General features: G+C 54.6%; 1 protein-coding gene across 8 annotated transcripts; it reads right to left on the bottom strand.

Annotated features, from left to right (window-relative positions):
- Window positions 1-26: 26 nt before the first annotated feature.
- Card9 (caspase recruitment domain family member 9) lies at window positions 27-10,533 on the bottom strand. 8 transcript variants are annotated; one of them, XM_075985472.1, is made up of 13 exons: window positions 10,426-10,533; window positions 8,018-8,274; window positions 7,469-7,606; window positions 6,412-6,716; window positions 6,159-6,338; window positions 5,902-6,045; window positions 5,449-5,574; window positions 3,748-3,939; window positions 3,214-3,255; window positions 2,779-2,827; window positions 1,304-1,377; window positions 329-405; window positions 27-253 (listed from the first exon to the last, which is right to left on the bottom strand). In XM_075985472.1, the coding sequence occupies exons 2-13, from the start codon at window positions 8,199-8,201 to the stop codon at window positions 154-156; spliced, it is 1,611 nt and encodes a 536-aa protein (XP_075841587.1). In that variant the 5' UTR covers window positions 8,202-8,274; window positions 10,426-10,533; the 3' UTR covers window positions 27-153. The 8 variants fall into 8 exon arrangements, with proteins under 8 accessions (XP_075841587.1, XP_075841583.1, XP_075841584.1 ...); XM_075985468.1 differs by having other exon boundaries at window positions 1,203-1,377; XM_075985469.1 differs by lacking the exon at window positions 10,426-10,533 and adding an exon at window positions 9,476-9,600 and having other exon boundaries at window positions 1,203-1,377; window positions 8,018-8,218.
- Between the last annotated feature and the right edge of the window lie 754 nt (window positions 10,534-11,287).

Below are 11,287 nucleotides of genomic sequence, written 5' to 3' on the forward strand. Positions count from 1 at the left end.
CTCCGAGTGCACATCCACCCAATAGGTTCGGCTTGGTGGTCATTTTATTTAGCTGTATTTTCCAACACTTGTACAACACATGTGTAGCATACAGTAAAAAAAAATGCAGCATCCCTTCACATTTACACAGATGCTCGGCCTCGGTGAGGCCCGCTAGGAGCCCTCGGTGTCAGTATTGTCGCTGCCAGTGGTGTTCTCGCGGTCCCCCTCGTCCTGTCGCCAGCTGTTCTGCATCTTGCGGAGCGCCCGTTTCCTATGGGACCCGCAGTGTGAGCAGGTACACGCCAGTGTCCCACCCTTCCAGGTCGTCCTGCCCGCCGCCCCACACCTGCGGTAGTTCTCGAAGCTCTCCTTGAGGCGCCGCCGCTCCTTCTCCGGGGGTTCGCTGCTGCTGGGCCCCATGCCCTGCAGAAGGAACAGGGCCGGCAGCTAGACACTGTGGCCTTCCCAGGGCCGCCCTGGGATTCTAGCAAGTGTGAAGTTGAGCCAGCTGGCTGCGGGGCCTGATAAACTCCAAGATGAGAGAGCACGGGGGAACTACCCCTTTAGCCAGACTGATTAGATGACTTCTTTGTTGTGGAATATTACTTTAACTATGTAAAGGTATGTTGCTTTTGTTTATGCTGCATTTGTCTAGTTATGTAAAGATGTGTTGCTGCTTTACCTTGTCTCCCTAAGGCACCTACCTAACTGACGTAATAAAAAGCTGACCGGCCAATAGCTAGACATTAGAGGGATAGGCGGGGCTGGCAGGGAGAGAGAATAAGTAGGAGGAGGAATCTAGACTTGAGAGAGAAGAGAGTGAGGGAGAAAGACAGACAGCCAGGCAGCTGCCAGACAGACAGACACAGAGGAAGCAGGAAAAAATAGGACATACAGAATGAAAGAAAGGTTAAAAGCCCCAAGGCAAAATGTAGATGAAGAGAAACAGGTTAAATTAAATGATAAGAGCTAGTGGGACAAACATAAGATAAGGCTGAGCATTCATAATTAAGTTTCCGTGTCACTTGGGAGCTGGTTGGCAACCCGGAGAAAGCCTGTTACATTTCCTCCCTGTGGACAGCTGTAGGGGTGTCCTTTCATTGTTGCCCCGCCCCATCCAAGCACCCCACATCATCTAGGGTTCTGTCCACGAAGAGGGGCTCCACTTCATGCACCAAACACTACCCAAATGTTAAACCCCATGCATGCACTGCAAAGACCTTGTGATCCGCAGCTGTTCGGGGGTTACAGGTAGAGTCACCTTCTTCCCCAAGATCAGCCATCGAGTCACCAGGACTCTGGGGGCCCCAGTCAGCCTTACATGGGTTTGTGAAAGCGGCTCCTTGCTCTGAGCCACAAAGGGCTGCTCTGGGCTCTCTCTGTCTGCCAGGACACCTGAAAGGAAGAGCTGTGCTTGTGGGGTGCCCATCCGGCACGGCCACTACCTCCCTCTGCTAACAATCCAGCTAGCACTAGCCCAGGCCAGTGGAGACTGCATTTTCCAGGCAGGGACAGGCCGAGCCAGCCCTAGGCTGCCAGGAGCTCTCAACAGAGCTCCTACTATCACCCACCCAACCTTCCAAGCTGACTGTCACCAAACATACAAGGATGGATGGGTAGGAAAGACTCCTGGTCCCCAGGACAGTTTGCTCATGCATGTCCTAGGCCATGTCCCTGTTGGCTTGGCAACATTTATGTGCTTAGTGGTTCCCATGGGTGGGGTGGGAGCAGCCTCAGTGGAGAGCTCAGGACTTCTGGAGGTGAGAGCAAGTACACTATATTAGTTAGACCAGACTAGGTGGCCAGACCCAGCATGCCCAAGGTCCTGGGCAGAGTAAGGCTCAAGCTTCCAGGCAGATGTCCAGGGAGGGCTATGAACATCAAGAAACAGTTATATCCAAGGAGGACTCGGGATGTGAGAGCAACCAGCAGACCCACCTCCTTCCCCTCTCACTTTCATGGTGCCTAACTCCTGGCATGCCTTGCAGGGAGCTGGCTGTTCTTGGGTTCTCTTTCTTTTGTGCCCACATGGAGCTCAGTGGCCTAAAGTTGGGTCTTGGGGGCTGCAGTGGGTGACCCACCTCCACACTTCTCCATCCGCACCACTTGTTCCCCTTTTGCCTCTGGTGAGAGCCTGGGCTGAGGCTGAGCTGAGGAAGTCTATTTGACTTCTCAAGAAAGCTCTCAGGGCTCCTTCCTGCACCAGACATCCTTCCCCACCACCACCACCACCTCCCATCTCCAGCTACTTCAGGACACTCTGTTCTCGTCAGCTCCCCCACTGCCATCCCCAGGACTAACGAGCCAACCATCAGACCAGAGGAGGGTCCTGTCTAGCAGCCTGCTACTGTGATAGCATACACCCCATCTCCTTGCTTGCTGCCCTATCTATAGCACCATCCCTTACTTCCTCATTGAGAACACCTGGATGCTGGCTATTCGATCCCTCTGCAGGGGGGTGGCTGGTAGGGAAAGATGGGCCTAGGCAGGATGGGGGCTCCACACTCACTGCCGTCTGAACCACAGACCCTGAGACCTAAGCCCCATGTTCAAATCAGATTCCTTATTCTCGGGGTGTGTGAGCCTAAACATTTAGTCCTTCACCACTCTTCACCACTGCCACTCCCTGCCTCAGTTTCTCTGTCCTTGGAGTGGTGTGACTACTGAGACAGAGTAAGTCACACAGCTTTGTGTGCTGAGGATGGGCCAGGGTTCTGGGAGGCCCAGGAGACTCTAGTCCAGGTGCCTCTGGGCTAGGGGAGGGTCTGACGGTGCCTGGTACCCCCACCTGCTCACCTTTGTCTGAGAGCTGGGTATCCTCCTCCAGGTCCTGAGGCAGTGAGAGCTTCCAGACAGAGACATGCCACCCAGTTAGGCCATCCATGCTACAAGCCACCATTGCTCTTCCAGGACTAGGTGTGGCCTCCCCCACTGCCCACTTGATCTGCACAGAGATCTTTGGGGCTCAGTCCCAGTCGGGCCAATGGGTAAAGGGAAGCATGAAGTTCCTGTCCTAAGAGGCCAGGGTGTGGGCATTGGACTGCGTCTCACTTTGCTCACAAAGGCCCCAGACTTTGGCCAGCTGTCTTCCCTGTAACCAGCCCAAAGTGGGAGAGAAGGGACAGTCCAGTTCGGGTGGACAGGACCATGTGGGAGATGAGTGTAGGGTCGGAGGGAGGTTGGAGGCCAGGGAGAGGCTCACTCTGTGCCCACCCGTTGGATTGCACTCACCTCCTGGGAGTTCCTGGGTGAAGTATCCTCCAAGTCAGAGCTCTGCGGCCACAGAAAAGGAAATGGGTCAGTGCGCTACAGGGGTTCTAAGCACCTGGACATGAGGTGTGCAGGGCATAGGGAGGGGGGCCCCACCCCAGCCTCATCCTCTAGGGAGGCCCTGAGTGTATCTGAGTCAAGCCAGCAACCTCTTCAGGACCCTGACCCAGAACATCTGCCTTTCTTTAATGCTACCCCGCCAAGCCACGTGAAGGTTGTGCCTCGGTCAAGGCCACTGTTCAAAAGCCCCTGTGTGCTAACTGGACCTTGAGTTACATCTATGTCTGTCATTCCAGCATGAGCTCCAAAGAGGAAAAGGGATTCAGGAAGGCCCAGGCATTTTTGGAAGCCACAAGCAGGGCACCAGCCATGCCAGGCTAGGATTGGGGATGCCCCTAGGCTGATGATCCCTCCTGGAGTCTTGCCCTGAGCCCGGGTCCTCCCCAGCTCCCTCACTGCTCAGACCTCCCCAGGTAGAGAAGACACAGGACCTACCAGGATGAGCATGTCCAGCTGTTGCTGTTTGAGCCTGCCCTCAGCGGCCAGTAACCGGCCCTCGCTCTGGAACAGCTGCAGCTGCAGCTCGTCCGCCTTCTCGCTCAGCTCTCGAACCTGCTTTCGCAGCTCGTCCTTTTCCTGAAAGCTCTGGGCACACTGTGCATGCAGTTCTTCCCTCGAGGTCATAGCCTGTAGGGATAGGAGGAGCAAGAGACCTGACCAGTGAGGCTCTTGGCTTTTATTTGGCAGTAGAGACCCCACTCTACCAAAGGTCCCGGCTGGATGTCAGCCACCCTGTTGAGCAGTTGGAGTTGCTGAACTGGAGGGATTCTCAAAGTGGCCAGGGCTCTCAGTACAAAGGAACAGACACTGGGTGGGGTAGCGCATGCCCAGCATCCTTGGGAGTAGTTCAAGGTCCTCTTTGGACATAGTTTGAGTTTGAGGCAAGACTACATAAGACACTGTCTCAAAACAATAAAAAATAAATAAATAAAATTAATTTTAAAAGTAAGCCGGGTGACGGTGGTGCACGCCTTTAATCACAGCACTCGGGAGGCAGAGGCAGGTAGATCTCTGTGAGTATAAGGCCAGCCTGGTCTACAAGAGCTAGTTCCAGGACAGGCTCCAAAACTACAAAGAAACCCTGTCTTGAAAAAAACCAAAAAAAACAAAACAAACAAAAAAGTAAAACTCTCTGTGATCAGTGCTCAAGGCAGTTCCTAGGGAAGTCCAACTGAGGCGTCACATGTCCCTAGTAGATAGCATGTGTCTCTGTTCCACCCATGTGGCATTTTTTTGTAAATCCTGGATGCAGCTTGACATCAAGAACATGATCAATGCTTGGTGGTGGCGGCACACACCTTTAATCCCAGCACTAGGGAGACAGAGAGACAGACAGAGGTCTGTGAGTTTAAGACCAGCCTGTACTACAGAGTTAGTTCCAGGACAGTCAGGACTATACAGAGAAACCTTGTCTTGAAGAAAAAAAAAAGAAAGAAAAGAAAGAAAGAGAAATAAAAAAGAACATGATTGATGACTCTTCTTAAAACGAACACCATGCTTTTTCTTTTGTTTCCTGGGAGAAAGTTTCATTATCCCAAGCTGGCCTAAAATTTACTATGTAGCTGAGGATGGCCTTGAATTTCTGATCCTCCTGCCTCTACAAAGCCTGGGATTACATGCATGTGTCACCAAACCTGGCTCAGTTGCTACTACTTTTTGTTGTTTTTGGCTTTTTGAGACAAGGTCTCCCATTGTAGCCCAAACTGGCTCGGAACTCACTGTGTAATCCAGGCTGGCCTTAAACTCACAGTAATTATTTTGTCTCAACTTCCAAGTGCTAGAATTGCAGGTTTGAGCTACTATACTATTACCACCTATGCCAGGGAGCTACCACCAGCTCTTCCTACCCAATGCCTGCCCTCCACCCCCCACTTGTGCAGCTAGCAACTTCCTCTCCCCTACTGAAGTCTCCAACTTCATCCTTACCCTAACCAGCACAAGGGCCACTGGGACTCCCCTGTTTCATAAGTTCTTTCTGTGAGAAAGACAGACTTTCCTGTGTTTGTACGAGAGGCCCGGGGTCCTACCTAAGAGTAAACAAACAAAAGCCGCTTTGACCACAGCTCCAAAAGCTGCTGCACCGGCACCCCAACACGTCTCTCGCTCTCATCTTCTGAACACAAACGTGGCACCTACCTGGTCCCGCTCAATGGAGACCTCTTCCATCTGCTGCAGGATAGCCTCGATCCGGTCCTTGTACATCTTGGCATCCTTGCGCAAGGCCTGGCACTGCAGCTCGAACAGCTCCCTTTCCTCCATGCACTACAGGGAGCACCACTCAGCCTCACCCACTCTCCACTGCCCACCCGACCCCTGGGCAGGACTCAGGACAACAGCTCCAGAGTGCACAAGATCAGGCTAGCTGGGATGATGGGAAGGGCGCTGGAGTCTCAGGCTACAGTCGGCCAGCTTGGTCTGAGACCCTGGCCTCAGCCACCACTGGTCACATTGTAACCCAAAGGGTGACCCTAGCTGTGGACGCGACATGACCGTGCACCAGGAATTGGTGAAGGGGAGATAGTGAGGTAGATCCCAGACCCCACCTTCCGCGTACCCAGGGGGCATTGCTTGCCTGCCCTGGTCTCTCACCCGGATCCGGAGGGCCTCAGCCTGTCGGAGGTCCTTGCGTAGGAAGAAGATGGTATTGGCCTGCTCCTGATGCTCCTTCAGGGCCTGGCGCCAGTCCTCCTCCAGCACTTGAATGTAGGGGCTGTTTCTGTCCAGCTTCCCCTCCTGGAGGTGGCAGAGGGCAACAAGCCTGGCCACTGCAGTTGTACCACCTGGTGTGCCCCGCTTGAAGCCCCCCCGCAGAAATGAAGCCTGGTGTGCACTGCTGGTAGCCTTACCTGTACAGAGACCTCCAACTCTTGCACCCGGGCCTGCAACAGGTCCTTTTCCTGCTGCAGCTCCCACATCAGCTCCTGACTAGGCCGCTGCTCCATGGCGTGCCTGAGCTTCAGTGTATGTTTCCGCTCCACCTTGCAGTCATCCTCCGCCTTCATGAGGCTGTGCCTGAGCCGGTCCACCTGTGGGAGGTCCCGTCAGTGAGTGGCAGGCTCCTCCAGACCCCACTCTCCTGCAGATGGGGCCAGCGATCACCTCAAGCTGCAGGTCGCGGTTGCGCATGAGCGCGGAGCCCTTCTCTTCACTGAGATGCGCTAGGCGCTTGGCCAGGTCGTAGTTCTCATCCTTGCAACGCTTCAGCTCTCGGCTGCTCAGCTCGCACTCTTCCTTGAGCCGCTGGACGCGCTCCTGGTGTTTCCGCAGAAGGCTGTCCTTCAGCCGCAGCTCCTTGATGAAGTCGTCCTTGGAGTTCAGAAGTGCCGTCAGGTCCTGAACCTTCTTCTGCAGCTTCATGACCTCTGTCATCAGCAGCTGCGTCAGGCCCGACTCCCCTGATGCATCTGGGGACCATGCAGTGTCAGATGGAGCCTGTGGCTGTCACCTGCAGACCCTGTTCTTGTCCTCCAGGAGTGTGTGCTTGAAGACCAGCAGTGTGGGGACAGAGGGAGCAGTGCTGGTCACCCGCAGAGAGAAAGCTGGCAGGAAAGCTCCCTCAGGATAAGTGTGTTCACTAGGCCCAGTCTGCCTTGCTGCCCCTTACAGATGTCCTGACTGGGACCATTCATGTGCCAGTTGCTCTCTCTCTCTCTCTCTGAGTCAATGTCTCACTATGTAATCCAGGCTGGCCTCTAACTCAGAGATCTGCCTGCCTTTCCCTCCAGAGTGTGCTGGGATTAAAGGTGTGTGCCACCATGCCTGGCTCTCTACTTTTATAATGGTCTTTATGAGGACTGATAGGGATGTGGCTACCCTATCAGGAGACGACACTTCTGTCCCCTCTAGAAACTGTAGGATTTTGCCCTTAGGTGATAACTGGGTCCGGTGGAAATGGCACTTCTGAGGGGTCTCTGCTTCTCAGTGACTATTCTTAGGATGGGAAAAGCAAAGAAAGGTTCTCTTTCTGGAGACCAGCAGGACCTCAACAAGCCGGGGAGCCCTGACCCTGAGCAGCCGAGAGCAGTCACTCGGTACCACTACCCTGATATACACCGTAGGGCTTGTGTCAGACTCATTCACTCTGATGCAATCACAGAAGCCGGGACCCAGTGGCACCTGACTCCGCCCATAGCACCAACCCTCTTGTGCCTCTCACCAATGATCATGGAGAAGACACGTGCTGGCTCCTTGCCAGTGACTTTCCTGTATAACTGCGGGTAGTAGAGTTCCAGACTCTCAAGGAAGGCTACATAACCCTTGTGGCCTGTCCGCTGCAGGATGTCCAGGAGCACGCCTACAGGTGGAAGAGACGGGGTCAAGGCCAAGGTCCGGGTATGTAGACGCTCTGGGGTCCAGGTGGGATGGTGGAGGACTGCTCTGGGTAGAGATCCCAAGCTGTGTAACCCCCACCCCTCACTTCTGAGCCATCACAAAAGGCACCCTGTGGGACTCAGTCTAGGCAGGGCAGGGTTCTGCCTTCACTCTCGCAGTCCTCTCAGGGCCTGAACAATGGTAAGAACTCCTCTTCCTTCTGGGTGGCCCCAGGTAAGCATGAATGACGAGGGGAGTGGATGCTCTATCGCTCATACATCCTACGTGGAGATGGAGCTGGGTGGGGACAAGGTCAGGGCAGCCTCTGGCCACGTGTCTTGTAGGGATCATGAGGGACTCAGGCTGGGCCTGCCGGCACGGGAGCAGCCCTCACCCACTTTCCGCTTGCGGATGACCAGGTTGGGGTCACTGAGCACCTGCTCCTCGTCATCAGGGTTCAGGACTTTGCATTGGCGCAGGTAGGGTGTGATCCGTGAGGGGTCGATTACAGAGATGAGCTTCACCCGGAAGCTCTCCAGGGCGCTCCAGCACTCGTCGTCATTCTCGTAGTCTGACATGTCCTCTGTGGGCTGTGCTGACAGCGGAGGAAGTGCCCACCTTCTGTTCCCTGCTGGGTCTGCAGCAGTCAGCCTACGAGAGACCCAGGTCTGTGAGTGCCAGGCCACGGCTTTGGGCAGGGACACAGCCACTCATGTTAGGGAAATTTGAGGGCTCAGCCTCATCCTTGTTCCGCGGTTTCTGAGGGATAGCCGAGGTGCACAGACAGCCCCTTCTCAGGCCACCCTGTCAAGCTCACCTTCCCCAAGCAGCTGTCCTGCCCCTGTCACCCCTGGCTATGTCAGGGAAGGGACAGGTTGGGTCTAAGAGAAAACTCCTTGTACAATGGCTGTCACTAGCTTCTGCCCTCTACCCTAAAGTGCTCTGGCCCTCCCTGATGGTAGATGAGTGTACGGAGGAGTTTTTGCCCCTACTAGCCGTCCTACATGGCACCTTCTTGGGTGGCATGGACTCTGGCTGGCTAGTGTCCAGATTGGGGCTGAGAGGCAGGTTGGTTGGAGGCTTTCTCACTCTGCCAGGGAGCCAGGCCTGTGTGTGACTTCCTCATTCTCTGACAGGCCCCGTGTCCTTCAAGCTTTCCGTTGTACCCAGCCAGTGATGCAACAGCCCCCTGGCAGCTGCCCATGACATGGAGCTATTCCGGGAGGACAAGTGAGGGTTGGTCGTAGGAATATCTCTCTCTTCCTGCCAGGCTGGGTACATGGGAAGGGCAGCAATGCCATCCAGTCTTCAGACATCTGCTATGACTCCCCTCCAGGTTTTCGGGAGCTGGGCACCAGCAAACCCTGTGCTTTTCTGTTCCAGATGACCTCTGGCCTCTGGCCACATGTTGGGGATCAACCAGGTCAGTTGTTCACAGGGGAGCACTCATGTGGGACTGCCCACTGCTTCCACCGTGGACAGGTGACGTCTTAGTGAGTGGCTTCAGTGACTCCAGGGCTGAGTGAAGGCAGCCCAGTCTCCAGCCCTTGGAAAACACTGCGATCCTGCCCAGAGAAGCTGGCTCCCCAGCTCTAGCAGTGGCCACCTTCAGAAGCACTTCTCAGCACCCTGTGGCACCTTCTTGCTGACCCAGAAGACATTCCTCGGAAACTTGGGCCAATCGCCTGCCATTCCAGCCCCATGGTTGGCCACACAGTCCCAGCACTGGAGGAGAATGGAGGCCCCCTGAGGGTAGGCGCTAACTGACTGCTGGGTATAAGCTCCAGGAGAGTCCCAGCAGAGTCGCCACAGGCTCCACCCACCTTCCAGAAGTGGTACTAGCTGAACTTACCTCAGGGTCTTGTGGGAGCCGCCTGCCAGCGGGATGCTGCCTGGGCTATGAGCACACCAGAAGCCTGGGTCTCTGCGAGTGTGGGGATGGATGCTCCCGGACTGGAGAAGGCTGTGCACTTCCTGATGAGTTCTGGCTGACGCCACAGGCCAGCCAGTCCTCCCACAGGAGGACAGCCCCTTCTGGTCTACCTTCTAATTGGCCCATCAAGGAAGAGAACAGAGGGAAGTAGAAGTGCTTAGGGAGCAAAGGAGCCCTCCCTGCCTGCCCACACGCCTAGGATGAGGGGCCTGGAGCGACAGAGAAGCTGAACATCTATCTGGCATTGTGTGTGGATGGGTGGTCCCAGGCCCTCCTCCATCCAGGCTTCTAAAACTATTTTCCAGTATGGCACCGTGTCTCAGACCCTCTCTAACATCTAGGGACAGTGGTACAGGATAGGTGCAGCAGGACATGGTCACGACTACAGGGTAAAGGGTTTACCCACAACCCTGAGCTCACAAGCTCCGGCCACACCAGAGCTGGCAGTCCACAATAAGGCATTTAGTAGAGATATGACATCCCAATAACCTTCATCTCCATCATTGGAGCATTTTCACCCAGTGGTCAACTCAGAGCTAATCCAGGGAGTTGCAGAGCCAACCAGGCACCAGGACAAAGCTTGGTCCAAATCTACAGGCTATAGGCAGCTAGAGTCCTTTATGGACTGTGTCACAGCCTCTACTTCAGGGTGGCCCTTCAAGAGTCTGCTTGAGATGGGTGTAGTAATATGGGCGGCGGGGCTACGTCCCCAAAACCCCAGCCGCCTGCCCGGCTAGCTTATGCCCCGAAATAATTACACGGACACTGTATTCTTTTAATCACTGCTTGGCTCTTAGCTCTAGCCCTTACTGGCTAATTCTGATATCCCAATCAACCCATCTCTAATAATCTGTGAGCACCGGTCTTACCGGGAAGATTCTAGGTCAGAGCTTCATCGCGGGTGTCTGCCCGGGATCGGGGCATGGCGTCTCTCTCTGAAGTGTCTGCTCCCCAGTGGAGAGCTGTGGAGTCTGACCTCACTTCCTCTTCCTCCCAGCGTTTTGTTCTGTTTACTCCTCCCACCTATCTCCTAACCAATGAGAGCCAAGCAGCTTCTTTTTATTTAACCAATGACCTTCCTCCATCAGATGGGTGTGGGGACCTGCCAGCCCTGCTTAGCCAGTGTGGCTGTTTGACAGGTGCTGCTGCCTGGCTTGCTGGATTGCGTTAAGGTAAAACTCCCAGTGCCGTCGTGAGCCCCCAACTGGTCCCTTCCTTTGTGGCTTTCAACCCTTCTGCTGGCTCTTCTTTCTACCCTCTTTGGCCTTTGGGAGCCACACTGCTAAAGACTGGGCCTTGCCTGGGTTTCCAGGATGGCAAAGAGGGGTTCACGGCTTTGCAGTCACCCCAGGGAAGCCAGCACCAGGCCTTCACAGCTCTGTGTCCCCAAATAGCAAAAACACACATCATAGTGTCTTAAAGTGTTAGTAAAAATGCCAAGCTCTCGGCCATAAAACTGAGGAGGAAATCAATAGTACAAAGACACCCGAAAAACTCCCAAGTACTCCGAGATGAAGACATCTAAGGCAGAAGCTAGAGAGAGTCACTAAAAAGATGGTTCCTGGATGTATTGATGTCCTTGAAACAGGGGTAGGGGGCAGCCACAGCTGGAGCAGTGCGCATAATGAGCCATCTGCTGGCTCCAAGAGTGATCACCTGTTGTCAGCTGGTACAAGCACCAGGACCAGGTTAGTCACATTTACCCTTTCACTCTGAGTTGGAAATTTCCCA

The sequence above is a fragment of the Microtus pennsylvanicus genome, chromosome 9 (assembly GCF_037038515.1).
Source record: "Microtus pennsylvanicus isolate mMicPen1 chromosome 9, mMicPen1.hap1, whole genome shotgun sequence".
Classification (NCBI taxonomy): Eukaryota; Metazoa; Chordata; class Mammalia; order Rodentia; family Cricetidae; genus Microtus; species Microtus pennsylvanicus.

Excerpts from the sequence above, each read along its gene's own strand:
- Card9 (XM_075985468.1), bottom strand. The coding sequence starts at position 8,201 with ATGTCAGACTACGAGAATGACGACGAGTGCTGGAGCGCCCTGGAGAGC. Across the intron at positions 3,940-5,448 it reads TCTCCATTGAGCGGGACCAG|GCTATGACCTCGAGGGAAGA; the intron begins GTAGGTGCCACG and ends CTATCCCTACAG. Across the intron at positions 2,828-3,213 it reads CACCCAGGAACTCCCAGGAG|CTCTCACTGCCTCAGGACCT; the intron begins GTGAGTGCAATC and ends TCTGTCTGGAAG.